At 44.9% G+C, this 23,267-nt stretch overlaps 1 protein-coding gene and 1 long non-coding RNA gene across 6 annotated transcripts in view; one reads left to right on the top strand and one right to left on the bottom strand.

Annotated features, from left to right (window-relative positions):
- The first annotated feature begins 5,318 nt into the window (after positions 1-5,318).
- LIG3 (DNA ligase 3) overlaps positions 5,319-23,267 on the top strand; it is a 28,153-nt gene continuing 10,204 nt past the window's right edge. For 3 of the 5 annotated variants that reach the window (XM_048824291.2, XM_075120732.1, XM_075120733.1), the window contains exons 1-13: positions 5,322-5,463; positions 5,936-6,520; positions 8,564-8,707; positions 10,717-10,914; positions 11,411-11,562; positions 12,378-12,544; positions 15,603-15,680; positions 15,802-15,970; positions 16,326-16,481; positions 18,549-18,680; positions 19,597-19,676; positions 20,432-20,519; positions 22,437-22,514. In XM_048824291.2, coding sequence (XP_048680248.2) covers positions 5,337-5,463; positions 5,936-6,520; positions 8,564-8,707; positions 10,717-10,914; positions 11,411-11,562; positions 12,378-12,544; positions 15,603-15,680; positions 15,802-15,970; positions 16,326-16,481; positions 18,549-18,680; positions 19,597-19,676; positions 20,432-20,519; positions 22,437-22,514 — 2,154 coding nt within the window. In that variant the 5' untranslated portion in view covers positions 5,322-5,336. Of the gene's footprint in view, positions 5,464-5,658; positions 6,521-8,563; positions 8,708-10,716; positions 10,915-11,410; positions 11,563-12,377; positions 12,545-15,602; positions 15,681-15,801; positions 15,971-16,325; positions 16,482-18,548; positions 18,681-19,596; positions 19,677-20,431; positions 20,520-22,436; positions 22,515-23,267 lie in introns of those variants that run through there. The other 2 variants (XM_075120734.1, XM_075120731.1) reach the window with 2 other exon arrangements.
- On the bottom strand, positions 9,530-22,442 carry LOC142069477 (uncharacterized). The gene is made up of 2 exons (XR_012665324.1): positions 21,878-22,442; positions 9,530-10,367 (listed from the first exon to the last, which is right to left on the bottom strand). It is a non-coding gene; the product is annotated as an uncharacterized LOC142069477 (long non-coding RNA).

Below are 23,267 nucleotides of genomic sequence, written 5' to 3'. Positions count from 1 at the left end.
GCAAGGATTATATTTATGGAATGGATCCCTCCCTGAAGAGCTAGATAGCAGCCTGGCATTCATATTAATCTGGGTGAATGGAGCCAAGGCTCAGAGTCTTAGTGGCATGAACAGACCTCTCTGCAGGTCTATACGTCAGCCTGGCATTAATGTTAAATTTAGGGGATGGAGACCGGCCTCAGGGTCTCCATAGCAGCAACAACATCAACAGTGGTGTGTCCCCCTCCTCATGTCCATGATGGTATCTTGGAGTGGAATGTAGGTCCCTGTTTTGACTCACCTGGTGTTTTTGGAAAGAAGAGATAGTGCAAGGTGTGTGGTAGGAGAGAGAGTCCCAGAGGGGCTGAAGTTCTGGCACATGCAGGTGCAGGAGAATCTGAGGCAGCCTACGTTAAAGCCCAGGAAGAGGGGGATGCAGTAGGGACTGTGGTTACTGCAGGGGAAGGAGAGGAACCACATTTTGATAAACAAAGTGGATTTATTAGAGAGAAGATTCCTTAAAGTTATCGTGCAAATCCTCCTCATGAAAAGTCACGTATGACAGCATCGGTCTCTCAGGCAATTGGTGATGCTTTTTTGAAGCATGCAAAATTGCTGTTACACAGGCACAGAGTGGAAGTTGGTTGGCTGACCTCAGCTGGCCATTGACTGTCTTTTGAAATATTGTTTTTGTTTTATTCCGTGAATGGAATAGGATGTTTTAAGAAATTACCATTCTGGGCATTTCAGCCTTAACTCTACCTGTGAATTCTCATTTCATCATTTGGGTCACACAATAATATGCCAGTGTTGGGATTTAAAGTGGGAAACTGAGTCACAAGTCCACCCAATTTAGGCTTAATCAATTTTTGCCTTTATTTATACAATTTCAAACAGAATTATTGTCACTATAGTATCTGAACACACATTTATGCAAGGAAATAATACCAGACAAGATGGAATAGGTAGAGGACTCAAGTTACCACATGCCAGTATGCCGGGAAGTTCTCCTCTACTTGATGATAGTCATCACCTGCCCTGATCCCTTGGTCTTCTCCTTCAGACCCATCTTTCAGTTTCTGGTCAGGTGTTTCTCTGATTTGGACCTTGTTCACTTGGATTATTATGAATTTCCACAATCTTTATTCCTTAACTTTTCTCCAATCAGCTTTTAGCACATCAAGCCTTTGGGTTTTATGCAACCCATACATTATGCACATGCAAGCTTTAGTTTACACAATCTCTGCATTTGTTGCTGTTTATGCAGTTTTTAAGTCATGTTGTTTTTTGTCACCGTGTTCCTGGGACTTCCCAGAAAAAAGGCTTCTTTTTACAAGTTTGTGTATTTTTACCTCAAAACTTCCAGCACATGCGACCTTTTTGCAGTCAGCAATAACATCATTTTAAGCAGATCAGCAATTCTGTGTAAAATAAAAATTGGCAAAACTACTTATGCCAGCACACCCTTGGCCTAAGTGTTACCTCATCAAAACTCATTCACTATCCATAATTACAAATCATTAAAATACAGCTTTCAAAGCTTTTAATCCTACCATTTAGCAATTCTTCATTTTGATATTTCAATATCATATTCAGTAGGTGTCGATCATCCTACCCACTTAATCTCTTTGGGGTGGGGGTGTTATGGAAAACACAATGCCCCGTTTCTGTCAAAATTACTTATTTTCTTTAAACATGGGTTTTCAAAGGCCTTTTTCACTCAGGGTCCAGTTTTGCCTGGGAATCATTACAAAAACAAAAAACGTCATTAGAAATTTTCCTGTGTTGCATTTTGAGGGGTGTCTTAATTTTACAGCCGTGATAATTAGTTGCTTTTAATGATACCACAACACTAGTATTAGAAGAGATAATGTCTCTGCGATTCGAGATTCGTTGCTGCATCGGAAGTAAGATCCAGAGACTGTGTGTTGCTGGAAGAGGTCTGCCCTTTTCAGTAGTCGCCTGTTAGTGAGCGCTGGCGCCTAAGGGAGTTAAACTCCCAACTTTTATTTGGTTTTGTCACTCGCCTGATCAAAAGCCCATGCAGTCAACAGGAATCTTTTCATTGGCATCATTGGGCATTGGATCAGGACCATAATAACTGTGCAATAGCAGAGGGAATTTATTCTCCTGAGATCAGAGCTCTTTTGTTTGTATGTTAACCAAGGCCTACTTCCACTTTTGGTTCCAGAGAACCCATTGTCTACCTTTGTGAATGCACATGAACTGAATGAAAGTGTACCTTGTCTATAAGTTCTCAACAGATGATATTCAGCCCTGTGCAGAGGAATAGCAAAAGCCCTAGACGTCACTAATCCCATTTAAGACAGGTTTCTAGTGGAACTTAAGTGGCGCTTAGCCTTCTACTCAGAGGTGAATTTCACCCAAACAGATATGACCATGAAAATAAACTGAAGAGTCAATCAAACATACACCTTTTCTAACTTCAGAACCCGGGAAAGTCTTCGAAACCACTTCTCACACACACAAATTATTAATCCTGTTCAAAGATTGGGAGAGTGGTAAATAATGAAGAGGACAGGTCATTGATTCAGAGCGATCTAGATCTCTTCGGCTAGATCTATATTACAGACCTTACAGCAGGACAGCTGTACCCATGCAGGTCCACCGCTGTAAGATCTCTTGTGTAGCCACTCTCTGCAAATAGGAGAGAGCTGTCCCGTCGACATAATTAAACCACCCCCAACAAGCAGCGGTAGCTATGTTGGTGGGAGTAGCTCTCCTACCAACATAATGCTGTGCACACTACCACTTATGCTGGAGAAACTTACGTTGCTTGGGGCGGGAGGTGTTTATTCACACCCCTGAGCAACATAAGTTTTGCTGACAAGTGGTAGCATAGACATTGCCTTAGTAAGTTGAGTGCAAGCAAACAATATGTATTTTAATATGGCTAAATGTAAAGGTGTACATCTGGGAACAAAGAATGCAGGCCATACTTATAGGATGGGGGGCTTTACCCTGAGAAGCAGCAGCTCCGAAAAAGACTTGGGGGTCATGGTGGATAATCAGCTGAACTTGAGCTCCCAGTGTGATGTTGTGGCCAAAAGAGCTAATGTGATTCTGGGATGCATAAACAGGGGCATCTCAAGTAAGAATAGAGAGGTTATTTCATCTCTGTATTTGGCACTGGTGCGACCATTGCTGCAAAACTGTGTTCAGTTCTGGTGCCCACAATTCAAGAAGGTTGCTGATAAATAGGAGAGGGTTTGGAGAAGAGTCACGAACGAGTAAAGGATTAGAAAACCTGCTTTATAGTGATAGACTGAAGGAGCTGACTCTATTTAGCTTAACAAAGAAAAGATTAAAGGGTGACTTGATCCACAGTACCTGGGGAACACATATTTGATAAATTTCAGAGGAACAGCCGTGTTAGTCTGTATTCGCAAAAAGAAAAGGAGTACTTGTGGCACCTTAGAGACTAACCAATTTATTTGAGCATGAGCTTTCGTGAGCCACAGCTCACTTCATCAGATGTGTACCGTGGAAACTGCAGCAGACTTTATATACACACAGAGAATATGAAACAATACCTCCTCCCACCCCACTGTCCTGCTGGTAATAGCTTATCTAAAGTGATCAACAGGTGGGCCATTTCCAGCACAAATCCAGGTTTTCTCACCCTCCACCCCCCCACACAAATTCACTCTCCTGCTGGTGCTAGCCCATCCAAAGTGACAACTCTTTACATAATCAAGTCGGGCTATTTCCTGCATAGATCCAGGTTTTCTCACTTCCCCCCCACCCCCATACACACACAAACTCACTCTCCTGCTGGTAATAGCTCATCTAAACTGACCACTCTCCAAGTTTAAATCCAAGTTAAAGCAGAATATCTGGGGGGAGGGAGGGTAGGAAAAAACAAGAGGAAACAGGCTACCTTGCATAATGACTTAGCCACTCCCAGTCTCTATTTAAGCCTAAATTAATAGTATCCAATTTGCAAATGAATTCCAATTCAGCAGTTCTACCCTCCCCCCAGATATTCTGCTTTAACTTGGATTTAAACTTGGAGAGTGGTCAGTTTAGATGAGCTATTACCAGCAGGAGAGTGAGTTTGTGTGTGTATGGGGGTGGGGGGGAAGTGAGAAAACCTGGATCTATGCAGGAAATAGCCCGACTTGATTATGTAAAGAGTTGTCACTTTGGATGGGCTAGCACCAGCAGGAGAGTGAATTTGTGTGGGGGGGTGGAGGGTGAGAAAACCTGGATTTGTGCTGGAAATGGCCCACCTGTTGATCACTTTAGATAAGCTATTACCAGCAGGACAGTGGGGTGGGAGGAGGTATTGTTTCATATTCTCTGTGTGTACATAAAGTCTGCTGCAGTTTCCACGGTACACATCTGATGAAGTGAGCTGTGGCTCACGAAAGCTCATGCTCAAATAAATTGGTTAGTCTCTAAGGTGCCACAAGTACTCCTTTATATTTGATAAAGGGCTCTTCCATCTAGTAGAGAAAGGTCTAACGTGAACCAGTGGCTGGAAGTTGACGTTAGACAAATTCAGATGGGAAATAAGGCATAAATTTTTACCCGTGAGAGTATTTAACAGTTGGAACAAGTTACCAAGGGCGCTGGTAGATTCTCATCACTGACCATTTTAAAATCAGGATCAGATGTTTTCCTGAAAGATCTGCTCCAGGAATTATTTTGGGGCAGTTTTCTGGCCTGTGCTGGGAGACCAGACTAGGTGACCACAATGGACCCCTCTGGCCTTGGAATCTATGAATGAGGGAGTAGGGTCTTGGGAGAGAGGGAGGGTTTGTCAGGAGGGAGAGGGATTTGCCATAAGGAGATGGGGGGTCTTGCTGAGTGGGCGGAGTCTGCAATGCTGAGGCAGTCTCTGATGAGAGGGTGGAGTCTCTGTTGAGGGGGCGGGGTCTGATGGGGGGTTGCTTGGGGGGGGTCTATGCTGAGGGGGCGGGGTCTGTGCTGAGGGGGCGGGGTTTGCCTTGAGGGGGCGGGGTCTGTGCTGAGGGGGTGGGGTTTGCCACGAGGAGGTGGGGACTAGGCTGAGACCGGAGTTGTTGAGGGGTACGGTTGTCAGCTTTGGTTGGAGGTATTCCTGGAGATTTCATCACATTACTTGATCTTTCATTAAGGATTACTCTTTAACTCCCGGAGACTCCCGGGTAATCCTGGAGGGTTGGCAACCCTACTGAGGACCGAGGGTCTGCGCCTGGGGGGGTGAAGCTCCCGCGAGAGAAACGCGGCCACCGCTGGGGGCGGAGTCAGTACCGAGGGGGCGTGGCCACTTGCAGAGGGCGGGGTCAGCCGGCGGGGCCCCACTCCCGTCCCGGCCCAGCCCAGCCGCCCGTGCTCGCGGGCCCGCGCGCATGCGCGATGCCCGCCCTGCGTGGCCGCGAGTCCCGGATTTGAAGGCGGCGCGGGGGCGGCGGCGCGGGCCGAGGGGGCTGGGCCGGTCAGTCCCCGGATGCTCCTGCCCGCGGCTGCCGGAACCAGGTGCCTGCGGCGCGGCGGGGCGCGGGGGCCCGGGCTCTGCTCCCTCCGGGGGCCCGGCCCGTCTCCTCCCGGGGCCGCGGCGCCCCCAGTCCGGCCCTGCCGCGCGGACAGCGGGCTCCGGGCCCGGCTCGGCCGCCGAGTCGCTCCCGGGCCCCCCCCCCCCCCCCCCGCTCCCTGCCGGGCCGCCGCCGGCGCCGCTGCCTCTGCAAACCCCGGCCCAGGGCGTCCCAAGCCGGGCACGGGCGAGGGCCGCTCCCCCCGGCGGCGGCCTTGTCTTGCCCCCCCGCTCCCCTGGCCCGGGACGGCCGGTGTTGAAACCGCCGCGACCCGGTGGCCTGCACCTGGCCCGTTCCCGTGTCTCTCTCCGGCTTCAGCCCAGGGAAAGCCCTTGGGGCGATACTCGGGGGGCAGCTTACGCTGCTCAGAGACTTAGGAAGGCGCCTTGATTTGTTCCCCTTTTTCTCTGGCTTAGTGTGGCGTCGAGGGAGCTGTATGCCGGCCGTTTTCAAGAGCCTCTTCTTACAGACTGCCAGGACGCTCAGCAGAAGGGAAGGACTTTGCCTGCCCCAGAGACAGGCTTTTCTACTGAGATTTGAAAGTTGCCTTCTGCGTCTCCTGGTGGCCAGCCCGTTTACTTGGTTCCGATTGCTGGTAAGAAATAAGTCTCTCCTTTCTGCCGGCAGAAACCAGGGAGCTTGTGCTGAAGACTTTGCTGTGCCCTCAGCTGTGCATGTTTGGCATCGAAGGGTCTGCACGACGGTCCCTGATGAGATGGCGGAACAGAGGTACTGCGTGGACTATGCCAAGCGCGGCACAGCCGGCTGCAAGAAATGTAAGGAGAAGATCTTGAAGGGGATGGTGCGCATTGGGAAGGTGGTCCCCAACCCCTTCACAGAGTCGGGCGGGGAGATGAAGGAGTGGTACCATGTGAAGTGCATTTTTGAGAAGCTAGAGAGGGCTCGGGCCACAACAAAGAAGATTGAAGACATCACAGACTTGGAGGGTTGGGAAGAGCTCCAGGATCCGGAGAAAGATATGATAAACCAGTATATCTCAGGTGAGATGCTTGAGGGAGAGCCTCTGTGCCCTTGTCTGGGGCCTTAATAATCGGTAATATTAGGCAATGCTGTATGTCAGTGATTCCTACCCAAGAGTATCTGGACCAGTAAATGGCATTGCAGTTCTTTGTGACTAGTGCAGCTGGCTCTTCCTCTGCATTATAATGAGTCTCCAGGATGGGCCACTTTCCATTCAGTGGTGCTGTAATCCATCCTGGAGATTGAGAGCTGTGAAATCATGAAGTGGATTTGGAAAAGCCCAAGTTGCTCCAATTCCCTCATGTACAGGTGAATGGGAGGTGTCAGGTGCTAGCGAGTGTAGCTAAATTCTTTGGTTAAATTAATCTACTTGCTCAAGAAAGATTGGACGCTAGTGTTGTATGCTGTAATTCCACAAGCCTTTTACAGTTGCTGTCACCTTATTGCAATTGCCTTTACCATATACTTAATTTGTCCTAAAAATGGCCTGCTTGCACTGAAGTTGGTAGTATTTGCATTTGCTTTTGCTTTTAAAACATCAGTACTGCTTCTATGCTTTTGTTTTCTACAACACCAGTTATTCCACTGAGTCGTAATTTTTTTTTTCTGTTCCCAGTCTATATTGAGGACTTCCCTTCACAAATTTCTCATCTTTAAGCCATTTCCTTGAAAAGCTTTTCACCTTTTGCAGTCAGTCATACCATTTAGCTGTTTAATCAGTTGACAGTGGTCACTGTTGGAAGAGGAGGAGCCTTGTATCATTCCACTGGGGCTGAGTGCATTTGCTTCTGCAGTTGTTACAGACCCTGGCTACCTTAGAAACCATCTAAGAATCAAAACTTAATTTTTTTCCAAAGAGGTTGGCAACTAAGGCTTTGGAGTGGATCCTTCCTCATTGCTCCATGATACTCAGGGTATGTCTTCATGGCAGAGTTAACTTGGGTGATTATCTGGGTTAGCCTAGTGTGAGCAGCCATACCACAAAGCATACCTGAGTTATTGTGTCCTCATTGATGCTGCACCCTCACTTGTGTGTCACTAGAACTTCTGGGAACATATCCCGTGGTTCATAAGAATGGCCCTACTGGGTCAGACCAAAGGTCCATCTAGTCCAGTATCCTGTCTTCCAACAGTGGCCAGTGCCAGGTGCCCAAGAGGGAATGAACAGAACAGATAATCACAAGTGATCCATCCCCTGTCGCTCATTCCCAGCTTCTGGCAAACAGAGGCTTAGGGACACCATTCCTGCCCATCCTGGCTAATAGCCATTGATGGACCTATCCTCCATGAATTTATCTTTGAACTGCAGTGAGCTGAGGTGCTCTGATTCTTTCCCAGTGAGTTGAGAGAACTTGTCTGTCCTAGGGGGCAGTTGAGGGGAACTGTGGGAAGGCATTGGAGGACTATCGGCATTCGAGCTATTTATTATTATTTGTATTACCATGGCGCCACATTCATGGACTAGGCCCCCATTGTGTTAGGCACTGTCCAAACACAGAACAAAAAGAGGGTCCCTGCCCCAAGTAGTTTAGCCCACATCCTCACTGAAAAATGGGAGGATTATCAGCCTGAGTGAAAGTGGCACCCAGGCTCTAGTCTATCCCTCCCCAGATGGGCCAGTTAACCCAGGTTTAAAGCATCCCTAAACTCATGTAAGGTTTTTATGTGGGGATCAGAGGGGTTAGAGGCAACATCTAAACAAGTGCCTGAGTTAACTCTGCAGGGAAGACCTATTCTCCGAATTCAAGCACTAAAAGAGTGGAGGAGAGAAGCACTGTTGTCTAATGGTGATAGCAAGACACTGGAGCCTCAAATCTTGGCTACCATTCCCAGCTAGCTCTATCTTGCTGTGTGAGCTTTGTCATATCACTTAACCACTCTTAGTTTTCTTATTTGTAAAATGTTTACCTATCCCCTCCCTCAATGTGTTTTGTGGGTTAATTGTTTGTAAGTACTCACACAAGTTGCTCATTGCAAAGTATTGTGAATTACTTACCTGATTTTGTTGTTGGGGATTATGGGTTGCTTTGACCCGATGCTTTACCTCTTACTGTGTTCTACAGAGGCCAGTTCCAAGGCTGCGAACACACCTAAGAAAAAGGCGACTATCCAGGCGAAGCTCTCCCCCAGTGGACAGATAACCAGTCCCAAGAAGGAGCTGCTAGCTACCCCCAATCCATCACCAAAGAAATTCTCTGGCTTCACAGGTGGGAATTATTATGCTGATGCTGGGGGAACCTTTATTCCTCTTATAATATTAGCATTAGCGGTGGAGTTTCAATTTGAGTCAGACCTCAGTAGTTTATATCTAGTGAATAAGAAATGATTTAATGCTAACAAAACTTCATATTTTATTTACTTTGTGTAGACAAAGTTAAGTGTTTTCTAAGCTGTCAGTCATAAAAGAACTGATGTTTGCATTATTTTGGTGATGTGTACAAAAGGGATAAAATCTACCAAATCTTCTGCCCAGAAAGAGTAAGACTGCAGAACTGCATTTATATGTCTAGATCAGTGGTTTTCAATCTTTTTCATTTGCGAGCCCCTAAAAAATGCAGCCCCCTTTGGAAATCTTAGACGCAGTCTGCGGACCCCCAGGAGCCCGTGGACCACAGGTTGAAACCACTGGTCTAGATGGAATGTTGACTCCAGATATCGGTAATCAGAAGGACCTGTACCTGTCAGTGGAAAAGCTCTGACTGACATTAGGGGAGGAGGATCTGGACTCAATTGTATTCATGAACAGTGATTTTGAAACCTGTAACTGAAGTGGAGAGCATTTTTATTTTGTGACTTACACTGGCTACCTGGCTGGTTCTTTGAAGAGCCTTTGAGATTTGGAAACTGCACCTTTTTCTACAGGAAGAAAGGTTGAAATAAATCAGGTAGCACAATCTGGGATTTTTTTTAATATTTAGTGAAACTTGTTAAAATAAAATCACTTTCCCTCAGAATTGTGAATTCAGAAATGTGGGCACAGCCGTTCTTTGCCTTGGTTCCGCTGGAAAAAACTTCATTTCTAATGAAAATTCAGTAAACGTGTTTTATTGTACTGGACAAACTCTGGTTTTGTAAGTTATTTCATCGTGCTCAGAATTGTATAACGGAAGCTAGAGATGGAAAGACTCCATTACTTCACCCAGTCTTTCTTGCCCATGTAGGATTCTCTCTTATGCTATTTTCTAGTTTTGTCCAGTTTAGTTCTAAGAAATTGAGCATCCATCTTTCTTGTGGGTGAGGGAAGGGAAACCACAGAGTTGGCAAGTGTAGAAATAAATTTCTCATGGTTTTCAGAAGATAACTGTCCAAAAGCTATGCAGATCTTTTAATCCCTCCCATGTGGAGTAGTATCCTGTTAACTGAAAGCTTCTGCAATAAGTTGAGCATTTGCTGGTTAGTTCCTGAACCTTGTGAGCAGTAAAGAGGCTTGGGTTTAGTCAACTAAGTTATTGCTAAGGTATTTATCCTCTTGTCTCTGTAACATCAAGACAAACAGATGCTCACCAGGTACCCAAAGTAGTTATAGTAGAACCTAGTTTATCAATATGCAACTGGAAATTAGATTGTGTCCCCTCACCTCTTGCATAGTAAAACAAATTCCAAATCAGTTAAAACAAATTCCAAGTCCCCTGATTTTATTTGGATGAACTGGTCGTATTGTACATCAGGTGTCCAGATCCGGTTTGTGACTCATGGGATGGGCTCCATCTTGGCATCTGCCTCTGGAAGTTGAGTGGGAAGAAATGAAAAATGGTTTGGGAGGGATTCTAAGGGAGCCAGCAGCTTTGTCAAGCCTTTTTCTTCCACTGAAGGTTGCCTTTTGCTGTGAGAGTATTGGGGAAACCTGATGCTGGAGTGGAGAATTGCCTATAAAGTGAGAATAAAATGAAATTATCAGTCAGCGTGATGATTTTTCATTGAGATTTTAACTTTATTTCATAAACTGCAGAAAATTCTCACGTGCTCTGAGTGCAAGGTACATACTAAAGTAGTTGAATTTTTTGTTAAAAATGCACGTTCAGATTTTCAATCATGATTTTACAAATCTCATTGATGTGCGCTTCACTACTCACATCTGAAGCTTTGCCAGCTTGTAGGGATTGTTCTTGCTTTTCGTTTGCCTGGACAGTAGTGACCCTCATCTTCAAAGTTTGTACCGTATCATCCCAACCTACTTATTAAAAGTTAAATACATGCTGTGTCTCCTTTTGTACAGCTAAACCGGGCAACTCTGATGAAGCCCCTGAAAGCTCTTCCCACAAGTCTAGCCTCTCTGCAAAGAAGTGTGACCCAAAGCACAAGGATTGCTTGCTGCGGGAGTTCAGAAAGTTGTGCGCCATGGTTGCCGAGAAGCCCAGCTATAACGTGAAAACGCAGATCATTCAGGACTTCTTGCAAAAAGGAACTGCAGGAGGTATGTGTGACTCCTGCTTGGCATTTTTCTGTGTTGGGAGGGCATCTGAAAATAATGAACAGCAAAGGCCACTCAGCTTTGTCAGGGATGGGGACAAAGGACAGTCAAGTCCATGGGTAAGATGTGATTCTCAGAGTTATGCGCTGCACCACTTTTGTGTCTGTTGTGATGTGGACAGTGCCTACAGTGTGGACTGCCTTGTTCTTGTCTGTTATCTAGATAATAAGTTCAATAAGACTGGTTCCCGTGGTGGGATCAGGAGAAATTTTTGTAGCTGGTGCTAAATTTGCAGTATCGGAATTAACTATGGAGGACCAACTGGGAGGTGCCCTTGAATGTAGAGTAGTACCCCATAGGGCAACACATGGTGGGCCATGGTTGTGTTGCTATCTTTTAGAGTTAGTACTTACCTGATGGCCCCTGTGTATGTGAATCTAGAGCCTGTTGCTGAGACCAATGTCTAGTAGTTTCTAATGATGCACCTGCCTTTTTCCAGATGGCTTCCATGGTGACCTCTACCTGACTATTAAGCTGCTATTACCAGGTGTCATTAAAAGTGTTTACAACTTGAACGACAAGCAGATTGTCAAGCTATTCAGCAGGATTTTCAACTGCAGCCAGGAGGAGATGGTCCGAGACCTGGAGCAGGTCAGTAAAGGGATGGAGACTGCAAGTTCATTTCATCTCACTGTTCAGCCTCTTGATACTGAAACCATGCAAATTTTCCTTCACTTGAAAGGATTATAAGTTTTCAGAGCTGCAGTTGGTGATTCTTTTTCATCATGAAGCTTCCCACAAACTGGACCTTTTATATAATGATATTCCAACAGAACGCAGGCTAGTGTTATGCTGCGCATCAGTTAACCCGCAGCATCCAGGACTAAAGGTGTAGTAATGCAAAAGTTCTGAACAATACTCTGGTTGCACTTAATGCACTGAAATCTTTGCCACAGCTACCCTAGAGGTTCTTGTTTTGTCTGGCTTATTCCCATTTAACTGATTGTTTTGCAAGGATTTACTTTAAAATAAAAGCAAAATTGTAATCCAAACGATGATGATGGGTCCACTTCTGTAGGCTTAGAGTGTATTAGCCTCCAGTGAACTCAGCAAGAGTTCATGGCACATAAACTCTACAAGATTGGATTCATGGTGAGGAAATTAAAGGCACCAAATATTGCAGTGGTGGAAAATATGATGACAGCAGGACACAGGGTCTGTGTCTTGCATATACCACTTAAAAAAGAAATGGCTGGGAAGACAATCCCAGTGCTGCATCATTGTTGCCCTTCCTCGCTCTTTGGTTGTGACCCATTCATAGAGGTCTGGCATCAGACTCCCTTTTTCCCCTCCTACTAAAGATCTAGTTATTGACCCATACTTCATCTCCAGTACCCCATCCCTTTTGCCTTAGTCTCCTGCCAAAGGTTTGATAAACACCCTGGTTTTGTTTGTTTTGGAGACAGGGAGATGTTTCTGAAACGGTGCGCATCTTTTTTGAAGAGAGCAAGTCCTGCCCTCCTGCTGCCAAAAGTCTCCTTACCATCCAGGAAGTGGATGAGTTCCTCACTCAACTTTCAAAGCTTTCCAAGGAGGACGACCAGCAAAGTGTGCTGCAGGATATGGCTAGCAGGTAGGGTGAGACACGGGTTAAGTCTAACTCTGAGGCCATAAGCACAAACTAGTGGGTGGTTCTGGTTATTTTTTTAAGGGGATAAGGATCTGTCTCTTACATTTAGATAACTGGTTTGAATCCGGCCCAGATTGGTAGTCTTTGCACTCTGGCTTTTTGGCAGTCTGTGTGAAATGTCTGTCTCAGTGCAGTTCCTAGTGGATAAGTGTGCACCTTAAAAACTATAACCACAATTGTTACTGACTGAAAAGGCCATACAGACTGAACTTGCTATTCGCATCTATAAAGGGTCCTTCAGTGGCAGAGTTAAATCTCATTTGAGTACTGATCAGCGTGGAGAGCATGTTGCTTTTGCTCATGCGCTGTGTAAAGAATTTCAGTCTTGGCTATCGAGTCGGTATCTAGCACCAGCACTAAGCAAAAGGTTAATAGAGAAACTTCAGATCCAACCTGCATGTAAAGCTGCTGTTCTCAGCCACTGTGAGGGAAGAAACCCTATAGAACCTGGGCATGTCTTGCTCAGTCACCATATAAGTGTCAGGCTATGGACCCGTTACCGTATTTTTAATTTACATTAATTTGTTACATTTCAAAATGAAGTTGTTAACGATCTTTCTACAACTTCTGTATATGAAGAAATAGAATTACTGTAGGGGATTAAATTTGAAGGACCCTGCGAAGTTCTTCAAGCCATATATTTTGGGGCCTGTAAGAGTGTAAAATCTCATACATTTTTGTTCTTTGAGCATCGTAAGGGTTTTGAATTGATCCTTCCGGACTTGAATAATGATAAAAACGTGAGCCAAGATGTTCCAGTGTGGCGAATTATTTTTAGTGCCTCCATTTTTGGGTATTTAGCTTTTGAGATACCTTAAAGGGGCCTGATTTGCAGTGCCCAGCAACACTTTCTGAATATCAGATGGCTTGAAAGCATCTCACGTTGGACACCCAAAATCACTTTTAAAAATCTGGACCCTGATATTTACCATGCCACACAGACTCGGTATCACTCATCTATCTAAAGTCAGGTATTTGATACTTCATTCCATCCATACTTAATTCATGATTCAGCTGACGTGGATAGGAGTGTTACAGAGCGCAGACGTCCGTGTTTAATCTTTCTGTCAATGAGACTGAACTGTTGCCACCATCAATTTTTTTCTCAACTGATGTGTGATAAGAGCTCCACTTCCGCCAGCTTCCTGTTTGCTTTTCCTAATGACTGTGTGTCAAGTGCTTGTTTCTTGGTTTTTGCAAATATGCTCTTATTCTACTGCTACTTATTGCCAAAAGAATGAATTCCTTGGAGTTTGCAGCGAGACCTTCTTGGGTTTTTCCATTTTCCCAGATTCGACATGTTCTCAATCTTTTTGGTAACTCTCGTTTAATTTGTATAGGAGTTGGTCTCTCTTGTCCCTCGCTGGAAAATATTGACTTGAGAGAATCATCCTTTAACTGAGTTAGGAGTAGAGGAAGTCAGTAAAATTTTCAGCTCTGCCATTTACTTGGGTGCCAGGGCCAAGATCCCACTGAGATGACACTAATGCTCAACATCTAGAATAGCAGTTCTCAAACTTTAGCAACCTGAGGACCCCCATTTTGATTTAAAAATTTTCACGGACCCTCAAGCTCCCCACTCAGCCCCAGGCCCTGACCTCATTCCACCCCTTCCCCAGGGCCCCACTCCTGCCCCTCCTCTTCCCTGCCTCTTTCCGCCCCCTCCCCCAAGCACACCCCGTCCCCACTCCACCCCATCCATCCTCGTGCCCCCTGCACACCGGGGAACTGAGGATACTCCAGGGGGTCCATCAGCCCTGCCAATCAACTCCTCCCCCTCCAACCTCTCCCCCTCTCTCCCAGGGCATCCTGCATGCTGCTGAACAGCTGTTCCCCAGTGTGCAGGAGGCACTGAGAAGGATGGAGAGGAGTTGAGGGGGAGGAGTTGATCAGCGGGGCTGGCGGACCCACTAGAATACCCTCACAGACTCCAGTTTGAAAAACGCTGGTCTAGAAGGTTGATACAAAGAAGTCTCTCCTCTGACCTCCTATGCATATAATTTGCAAAGCAGTTTGCAATGATGCTATGTAAAACAGCACTGGATAGCCCTCCTCCGAGAGATGGTTGTATCAGCTAAATAACCCATTGTGCAACAGTGAGAAAAGGGCAAATCCCTGTGTAAAATCCTATGGCATCTTTAATATTTAGACATTTCACACAAGGTCTCTTCTAAAAGCCCCCTTACCACCACATGCAGTACATTGCATAGAACTTAGTTTGCTACTGAAGGATGAAAGGTTTTGACCCTGCTGGGATTTGAATGATGAAGTGGGTTTTAGCCCACAAAAGCTTATGCTCAAATAAATGTGTTAGTCTCTAAGGTGCCACAAATCCTTCTCATTCTTTCTATGGTTCTGGAGAGTTTTAGAGCCTTATCTTAAAATTTAGATCACTGGCGAGCCATCTCCTGAGTGCATTTCTTTTGATTACTTGCATAGATTGTTGGGAGCTGAGTGAGTGTTTCAATCAATACCAGACACCCTGATTTCCGTACTGTGACCTGCTGAGTGTGTGGCTTGTAGCTGCTCTAACTTCAGCAGACAGTGGGCATACCTCCTACCTAGACAGTGGTGATATTGCTGAAATGCAGCTGTGCCATCTGTCTTGTGATTTGTATAACACACATGTAACAGTGAGATCGATTATACACCTCGCTTTCCAGGGAAAGTGATGGGAGCTCAATTTCCTCAGTCATTCAGAGCCGTAAAAAGTACGTTGCAGTGACTGGTGGCATGGCTTTAAGCTGCTCTTCTGCAGAGAGGCCCACCTTGTGTTATATAACTGCTATTGTAGTGACACTGTATAAGCTAAAAACTCTATGGGACTCAAATTTCAGAGGGGGTCCCCATCTTTAACTTCTGCTTCTGTGTAGTCATGCTCTCATTCTGCTGCAGTGTTTACCCCATGGTACTGAGGTTTGGAGCAGATTCCTTTCCCTATTATCAAGGGAAGGAGTAGGTCAGATGAACATCTTCTGATTGAATCCTCTTTTCATTTTAGGTGCACAGGGAATGACCTGAAATGCATCATCAGGCTAATAAAGCATGATCTGAAAATGAATGCTGGTGCAAAGCATGTGTGAGTTCCACATTTACTGTCTGAGAAGTAAAAACGGTAGCAGGCAGCAACCTCCTTAACTGTCTGTAGAAGGCTTGGCTTGAGAGAGTGACTTTCTTTTTTCCCCCTTAATTGTTTAAAGGTTGGATGCTTTAGATCCTAATGCTTATGAGGCATTCAAAGCCTCCCGCAATCTCCAGAATGTGGTGGAGCGAGTGCTGAGGAACCAGCAGGAGGCTGACAAGTTGCCAGGTTTGAAGCGAACCCTCAGCGTCCAGGCCTCACTGATGACCCCTGTTCAGCCCATGCTGGTAATATGGATTTCCTCAGTACCCTACATAGGAGGTAGAGATGAGGATCCTCATACAAACTGTCCTGAGATATCCTGACCTTTAAGAATCAACAGAAGCATAAATGGTTGTGCAAGATTGGGGTGATGGGGTGTGAGGCACTGATATAATACGTGGCTTTAAACTGCTCTTCCATGTACTAAGTGTGTTGTATAAGTGTTGTAGTGATGTCACACAAGCAAAAATCTCTCTGGCTCTCTCCTGTTTGTTCTGGCTTTTCTTTGGGAAGTTTTGTAGAAACTAGTTAAAAGTAATTCCAGTCACTACTTCCACAAGTGAAGTTTTCATGGGATTCTTCTTTCCTGTCTTCTGTAAGGCTGAAGCCTGCAAGTCAATTGAATACGCCATGAAGAAGTGCCCCAATGGGATGTATGCAGAGATCAAATACGATGGGGAGCGAGTCCAGGTCCACAAGAATGGAGATCACTTCAGCTACTTCAGCCGAAGCCTCAAACCTGTCCTCCCTCACAAAGTAAGCAGAGTCCTAAGCTCCGTTTTGTAATTTGCCTTCTGTTTGCTTTTCTCCTCTCCAGGCTTGTGTGATAAACTGTGAATTTCCCAGCAGTTCCTGGAGCCAAGAAGCCCAGTGTCTGTTGCAGACCATTGTGTACCATATTAAATATGAATTTTAAAAGCTGCATTCAACATTGTGGGCAGAATTCATTGTTAACCTCTTGGGGTATATCTACACTGCACAGTAAGCCTGGGCTCTGACTCAGGTTTGAGCCTAAGCCCTGCTTTCTTCCACACACAAATCAGCCTGACTTGGATCAGCAAGCACTCAGGACCTGGGTCCTTAGGAACCTTCTAGGGGGTTGGGTCACAGCCTGAGTCCTTGGGTGCAAGCCCTGTGATTTTTTGCAGTTTGGATACAGCTCAAGCTGCCCATCCCAGTCAAAAAGTCTGCATAGTGCAGTATGGATGTTTGAGACCTGAGTCCAGGCCAGAAGGGACCGTTGTGATCATCTAGTCTGTCCTTCTGTACAACACAGGTCAGAGAACTTCCCCAAAATAATTCCTAGAGCAGATCTTTCAGAAAAATATCCCATGTAGATTTAAAAATTGTCTGATGGAGAATCCACCACTATCCTCAGTAAATTATTCCAATGATTAATTACTCTCATCATTCTAAATTCATGCCGTATTTCCAGTCTGAATTTCTCTAGCTTCAATTTCCAGCCATTGGATCATGTTATACCTTTCTCTGCTAGATTGAAGAGCACGTTATTAAATATTTGTTCCCTATGTAGATCAAGGGATTTGTTCCCTATGTAGATCAAGATTTGTTCCCTATGTAGATCCCTATGTAGGCTGTGATCAAGTCACCCCTTAACCCTTGTTATGATAAATATATTGAGCTCTTTGAGTCTATCACTATAAAATGTGTTTTCTAATCCTGTAATTTGTGGGAAATGCCCAGGAACTGCTGGGAACTGAGGGTTGAGGGTCATTTTGACACCACCCGTTCAGTGGTTGATTCAAAGACACCGTGCGTGAAGGCAGGTGAATGATGCTGGGCACTTGGTAAGATTTCCATTAGGGGGTGTATTTATGGCATGCAAGAGAACTGATTCTTACTGTGAGGCACATGGAGAGGCTCAGACTTGTTGTACCTTGTTCTGAAAGTCTGAGTCTGAACTCACTCTCAATCTTCTAGAATTCATGTCCTATATACAAACCTGATTCCTACCTCTCCTTTCCATAAAAAGAAAAGGAGTACTTGTGGCACCTTAGAGACTAACCAATTTATTTGAGCATGAGCTTTCGTGAGCTACAGCTCACTTCATCAGATGCATACCGTGGAAACTGCAGCAGACTTTATATACACACAGAGAATATGAAACAATACCTCCTCCCACCCCACTGTCCTGCTGGTAATAGCTTATCTAAAGTGATCAACAGGTGGGCCATTTCCAGCACAAATCCACCCTCTCACCCTCCACCCCCCCACACAAATTCACTCTCCTGCTGGTGCTAGCCCATCCAAAGTGACAACTCTTTACATAATCAAGTCGGGCTATTTCCTGTTTCTCCATAACTCCCTCTCCCGGCCCGGGAAAGTCTGCAGGAATATGGTTCTGCCCCTCCTTTGTACCTACCCCAGTCTCTTGCCTACACCTCTCATTGTCAGGGATGCTTTGGCTGCCAACATGGCGTGGGTTAGTTGCAGTAGGATGTGGTGGGGTTTGTGAATGGCATTGTGTTTAATACTACAGCCTTATCTGCTACACAAAGTTGAAAGGGGGAACTTGCTCCTCCTGCAGGTTACTGCCGGTATGTTCCCATGTGTTTAAAGCTCTGGTTCAGTTAGCTGTGGCTTATGTATCTCTCCAGTGTACGATCACTTGCTGCTGGGGTAATGAGAAGCTGTCCAGCCAAGCACATTGCATTCTGAGTGGAAAACATTGTGTGTATTGCTGTTTGCTTTCCTCCCAGGACTTCATGAAGGGTGGCCCCCATCTTTGCTAAAGGAGTGAGACAGACCCCTAGGCAGACTTAGAGTGTAAGGAAAGTAAGTCATTGCTATGTGCTTTTTCAGGTAGCCCATTTTAAGGACTTCATCCCCCAGGCGTTCCCTGGTGGACATAGTATGATCCTGGATGCGGAAGTTCTTCTGATTGACAACAAAGCAGGCAAACCGCTACCCTTCGGGACCCTTGGAGTGCATAAGGTACCAAAGTGGGCACTTGCCATGTGTTGCTGCTATGGTCTGAAGGTTAAAGCTGGTGGTTTAGACGTGATTAGTCTGTCACCTTAAACATTTTTATCATGCAGTTCATTATCACTTAAGGCCATTCACCTGTCCAGTGCTGAACAGAACATTAGAGGAAGATCTGGCCCCTGGCCCAAGGATGTGATAGTGTAAATTAGAAGTTTCAGCTGAGACATAGTGCACCAGATTATCAGAAGATCATCTGATCAAATGGTGGCCGAGATGTTTGGGAAACTTCAACCCAGGATGGATATTAAAAAAAGGAAAAAAAATTTTTTCCAGGGACAAATCAGTCACTTACAGGCTTCTCTGCCATTGAGTGTTCAGGATTGCTTGCAACATTCTTTAGTAGGTGGAAAAGGACAAAATGATACTGACGTGAGCTTTAGGTCCACATCAGCATGATTTTAAAGTTCAGACCTATGTTAAACTGAGGTGAGGATCAGGGCCATAAACTGAAAATTAAATTGGAACTGTTTTACTGATTTCTGAGGAGCTGCTTATCTGAAATCAATGGAAGGTTTGTTTGGGTTTTCCCCATAGCAGTAACTCCTTATACTTGGGTTGCTTTAAGCCATTAATATCATGTAGCTTTTACTACCAGGTCACTTGGGAATTATTAACATGTTTTATTTTCCTATTTTATGTGTAAAGAGACACTGTAAATTTAAATCAGGCTTTGTAAGAATGTTTATGACTGTTACAAAATACAATTTTAGTATGAAAGATCAAAGAGGGGAAAATATTTTTCTGTTTAGTGTTTTGTACGCTTGAGAGCACTTTGCATATAGTCACATTTCTCCTGTGTTCCTGCTTGCATAATAAATTTTGATGCTCAAACAGATTGATTTCTTTGATCTTAATTGTTTTGCAGAAAGCTGCTTTCCAGGATGCCAATGTCTGCTTGTTTGTGTTTGACTGCATCTATTTCAATGACACCAGCCTGATGGACAGGTGAGTTTGACCGACAGCTTCATTGATGTTCAGGATGGAGAAATAGGTTTAGGGCAACATTTTCTAAAGCACCTAAGTTCCATTTTTAAAACTGACTTAAGCATTTGGGAGCCTAAGTCACACTGAAAGACAATGGGATTTAGGCTCTTAAGTACCTAAGTACCTTTTGAAAATGGGACTTGAGCTTTTAAGTGGGGCACTTTTGAAAATATCAACCCTAGTCTGAAGATAGCTCTGCACATTTTCCTCCCCAAAATTCTGGCTGACATACTGGCAAATGGAATGTAGGACACCGATTTCCAGTCAGAATTTTAGGAAGGAAATAAAACACTCTAAATTTTTAGTATTGCTTACAATGTGGTCAGTATTTGAGAGCAAAAGAGTAGAAGCCAGGACTCCTTGGTTCTGTTCAGAACTCTGCCACTAACTACTCCTGTTGTGAGCTTTGGCAGGTCACTCTCGTGTGCCACAGTTCATTTGTATAATGTATACAGAATATATTGTGTGTAATGAAGGCTGCCTAATTCACAGAGGGGTTGTGAGGCTTGCTCAGTATTGGCAAAGCACTGAGCTCCGTGCGTTATCAGTGCTACAAGTGCAAGTTGTTAAAAATGGAACTTTCTACTTCTCTGTGTAGAAATAAATGTAGGAAGGCATTTGCAAAGTGCTGTTTAAATGTTCGTGTGACTAGTACTTAGTGTCTATGGGGATCTTTTGCTTCTCCTTGGTTGATGTGTGTGTACTGTGTTCCTTAGGCCCCTGCGTGAGCGTCGAAAGTTTCTCCATGATAACATGGTGGAAATCCCCAACCGGATACTCTTCTCTGAGATGAAGCATGTCACGGTGAGTTCAGTTTCAGCTAGCAAAAAGGCATCTTAAATAGTAATCTCTCTGGCCTATGACCTGGGCACTTTGCTGCCCCATGATTAATGGAGCAGCAGTATAGTTCTGCAATTGTTGTGATTTTTATCTTGGTGATTGTCCTCATGGATTCCACTTCTGGTGTGCTCAGATTCTTTTGGCCTTCAGTGGCTAGGGCTGCACCTGCACGCTACATGCCCTCACATTCTCCTGCTTGAGGGCCTAAAGGTTGGAGTGGGCTCATCATTTCTTTAACTTCTTACAATCTGTGGCAGCAATATGGAACCTTTGTAGTGTCTGCTTACTCTGTGCGCTGTGCAATTTTTCGTAGGCTAGTTAATAGTATAGTTAGAAAAGCTCCTGCAAGAACATAGGGAGCAGCTGAAATCCATTGTGAGTGAGGGATCTTAAGTAGTCCAAACATCATTACTGGCTGCATTAGATGCTTCAGATACAGCAGCTCGGTCAGTGTCCCCTTCCATCAACATGAGCAGTGCTTCATGGCTCTAATCTTTGGAAATACTGAAAGAGAGGGGCCAAATGACAATTGGGGACCTTCCATTTGAAGGTTGTGATCTGTTCAATGGATTTACTGATGAATCCCTGCATGCTTTGAAAGATTCAAGAGCCACTCACTGGGCATTTGCACACCAGCTCCTAGGAGGAAGCAGTGACCTTCTGCTTATTGCTACAAGCCATAAGGACATCGGAGCCACTGAGAGACAAACGGGTTCCAGCACAGGAGGCCCTGTGCCTCTTTTTCCCCAACTGCACACCCTGTCTCTACCTCACAGCAAGTTGGTCACCATCGTTGAGAGCCAATCAGAACCATTCCAAGATTTATGCCCAATTTTTTCCTCCCCCTTTGGCAACCATCTTTTTTATTTTTGGGAGACCTGGACTCGGATTAATGGTTCTTAGAAATTATAACAAGGGATATTCCATCCCATTTCAGTTGCTTCCTTCCCACCTCATTCCCTGTCGCAACAGTTAAAAAAGTGGATTTCCTTCGAAATCTTGGAGCAGTGGAAGGAGGTGCATTTGGAACTCATAGGGAAGAGGTTTTACTGATGTTATCTAATCCCCAAGAAGAAGGGAAGCTAGCACCTGATTCTAGATTTGAGATGTCTCAACAGGTGGAGGTCCGTCCATGCTTTCACACAGCACTATCTATACCTTAGCTGAGGCATCAAGGTCTGATGCCTGCTTTGGTAGAGTTGTCCTGCTGTCATTATTTAAATAGGACTCCTAATATCAACCTCCTGAATGAGATTACTGCCTTTTAGTCACCAGAAGTGGAATCCATATGACAATCACTTGACAAAAGAACAGTTACTTACCTCAGTGACTCTGTAGTCCACATGGATTCCACAACCAGCCTTCCTCCTCTTCCTCTACAATAGAGTCTTATATCATCTGGATGCTGTATGGTGAAGGAACTGAGGGACAGTTGGGTCTGCTCCACCATCTTATACCCGTAGGTGAGGAGCACAAGGATGTCAAAGACTTAGGTAAAGCCCCAAAAGACACTGCCAGCCAAAAGAATCTGCTCTCGCATGTGTGGAGTCGTGTGCACCAGAATTGGAATCCATTTGGATGACGCATCTAGAATAACCACATTTACTGTAAGGTCAATGACAGTTCTTTGTGTTTGGAGACATTGGTGGCAGTCGTCATTGCATGCACAGACTGACAATAGAGAAAAGCAAAAGTGGGACTGTTCGCTCTGAAAATCACCTGCTGAAACCAGCTTCTTGTTCATTTCCCTTGCAGTCACTTCGTATTCTTTATGCATTTCTGCTCCTGCCTGAGAGCTGTAATGGTCGGCACAGGAATGTCCGTGAACATAGCCCCATCTGGTAGGGTAATCTTAACACAACCGTTTCCTTTCTCTTCCAGAAAGCTTCAGATCTGGCAGATATGATCACTCGAGTCATCCGTGAGGGGCTGGAAGGACTGGTGCTGAAAGATATAAAGGCAAGTCTGCTTATGGTCACGATCTTTCCTTGCTTAGACTTTCTCTGGAATCTTGGAGTAACAATTTCTCAGGATAAGATTTCACCATATGTAATGTTAAATTGTTTTAATCTAATCTTACCTTGAACTCTACTCTTAAGTAGATAAAAGCCTTTGAACTATGCCGAGAATGCCTTACAGTCGATTTCATTTGAGCTCCAGATTACTGTCACTGCTTCTTACCTAAACCATTTCTTAATTCCTTCCGCACTTGCATATTGTTTTCTTGCCATCTGGTCTCCTGGTTTTCTAAATGCGTTTGATGTCCCTGCAGCAGGGCTGTATTGCGCTCATGTTCCTGTAGCAGTGTAGTCCAGTGGCTAAGGCACTGAACTGGGAGTCTAGAAACATGGGTTCTAGTTGTGGCTCTGTGACAATAGGCATGTCACTACATTTCCCCGTGCCTCAGTTTCCCCCTTTGTAAAATGTGGATGATACTTTAATCCCCTTTGAAAGTGATTTGAGACCTATGGATGAAAACATTACGTGTCACTTATTTATTATTAGCTTGTGTTTGAAGTGTCATGTCATGCTGGATTTTGATAGGTGCTGGTTTCATGAACACTGGAAGCCTTAGTCTAAACCTTTCCTTGTGAACTGGTGTATCAAAGTGCTCTAGTACAATGTTTCTCAACCTTTTGGATACTAGGGACTGACTTGCTGCATTCCTAAGTTGTGTCAGGGAGATCTCGGGGACCAGCCCAGTCCAAAGAC

This window comes from Caretta caretta, chromosome 17, assembly GCF_965140235.1.
Source record: "Caretta caretta isolate rCarCar2 chromosome 17, rCarCar1.hap1, whole genome shotgun sequence".
In the NCBI taxonomy this organism is placed as follows: Eukaryota; Metazoa; Chordata; order Testudines; family Cheloniidae; genus Caretta; species Caretta caretta.
This window is presented reverse-complemented; position numbering and strand designations above follow the sequence as displayed.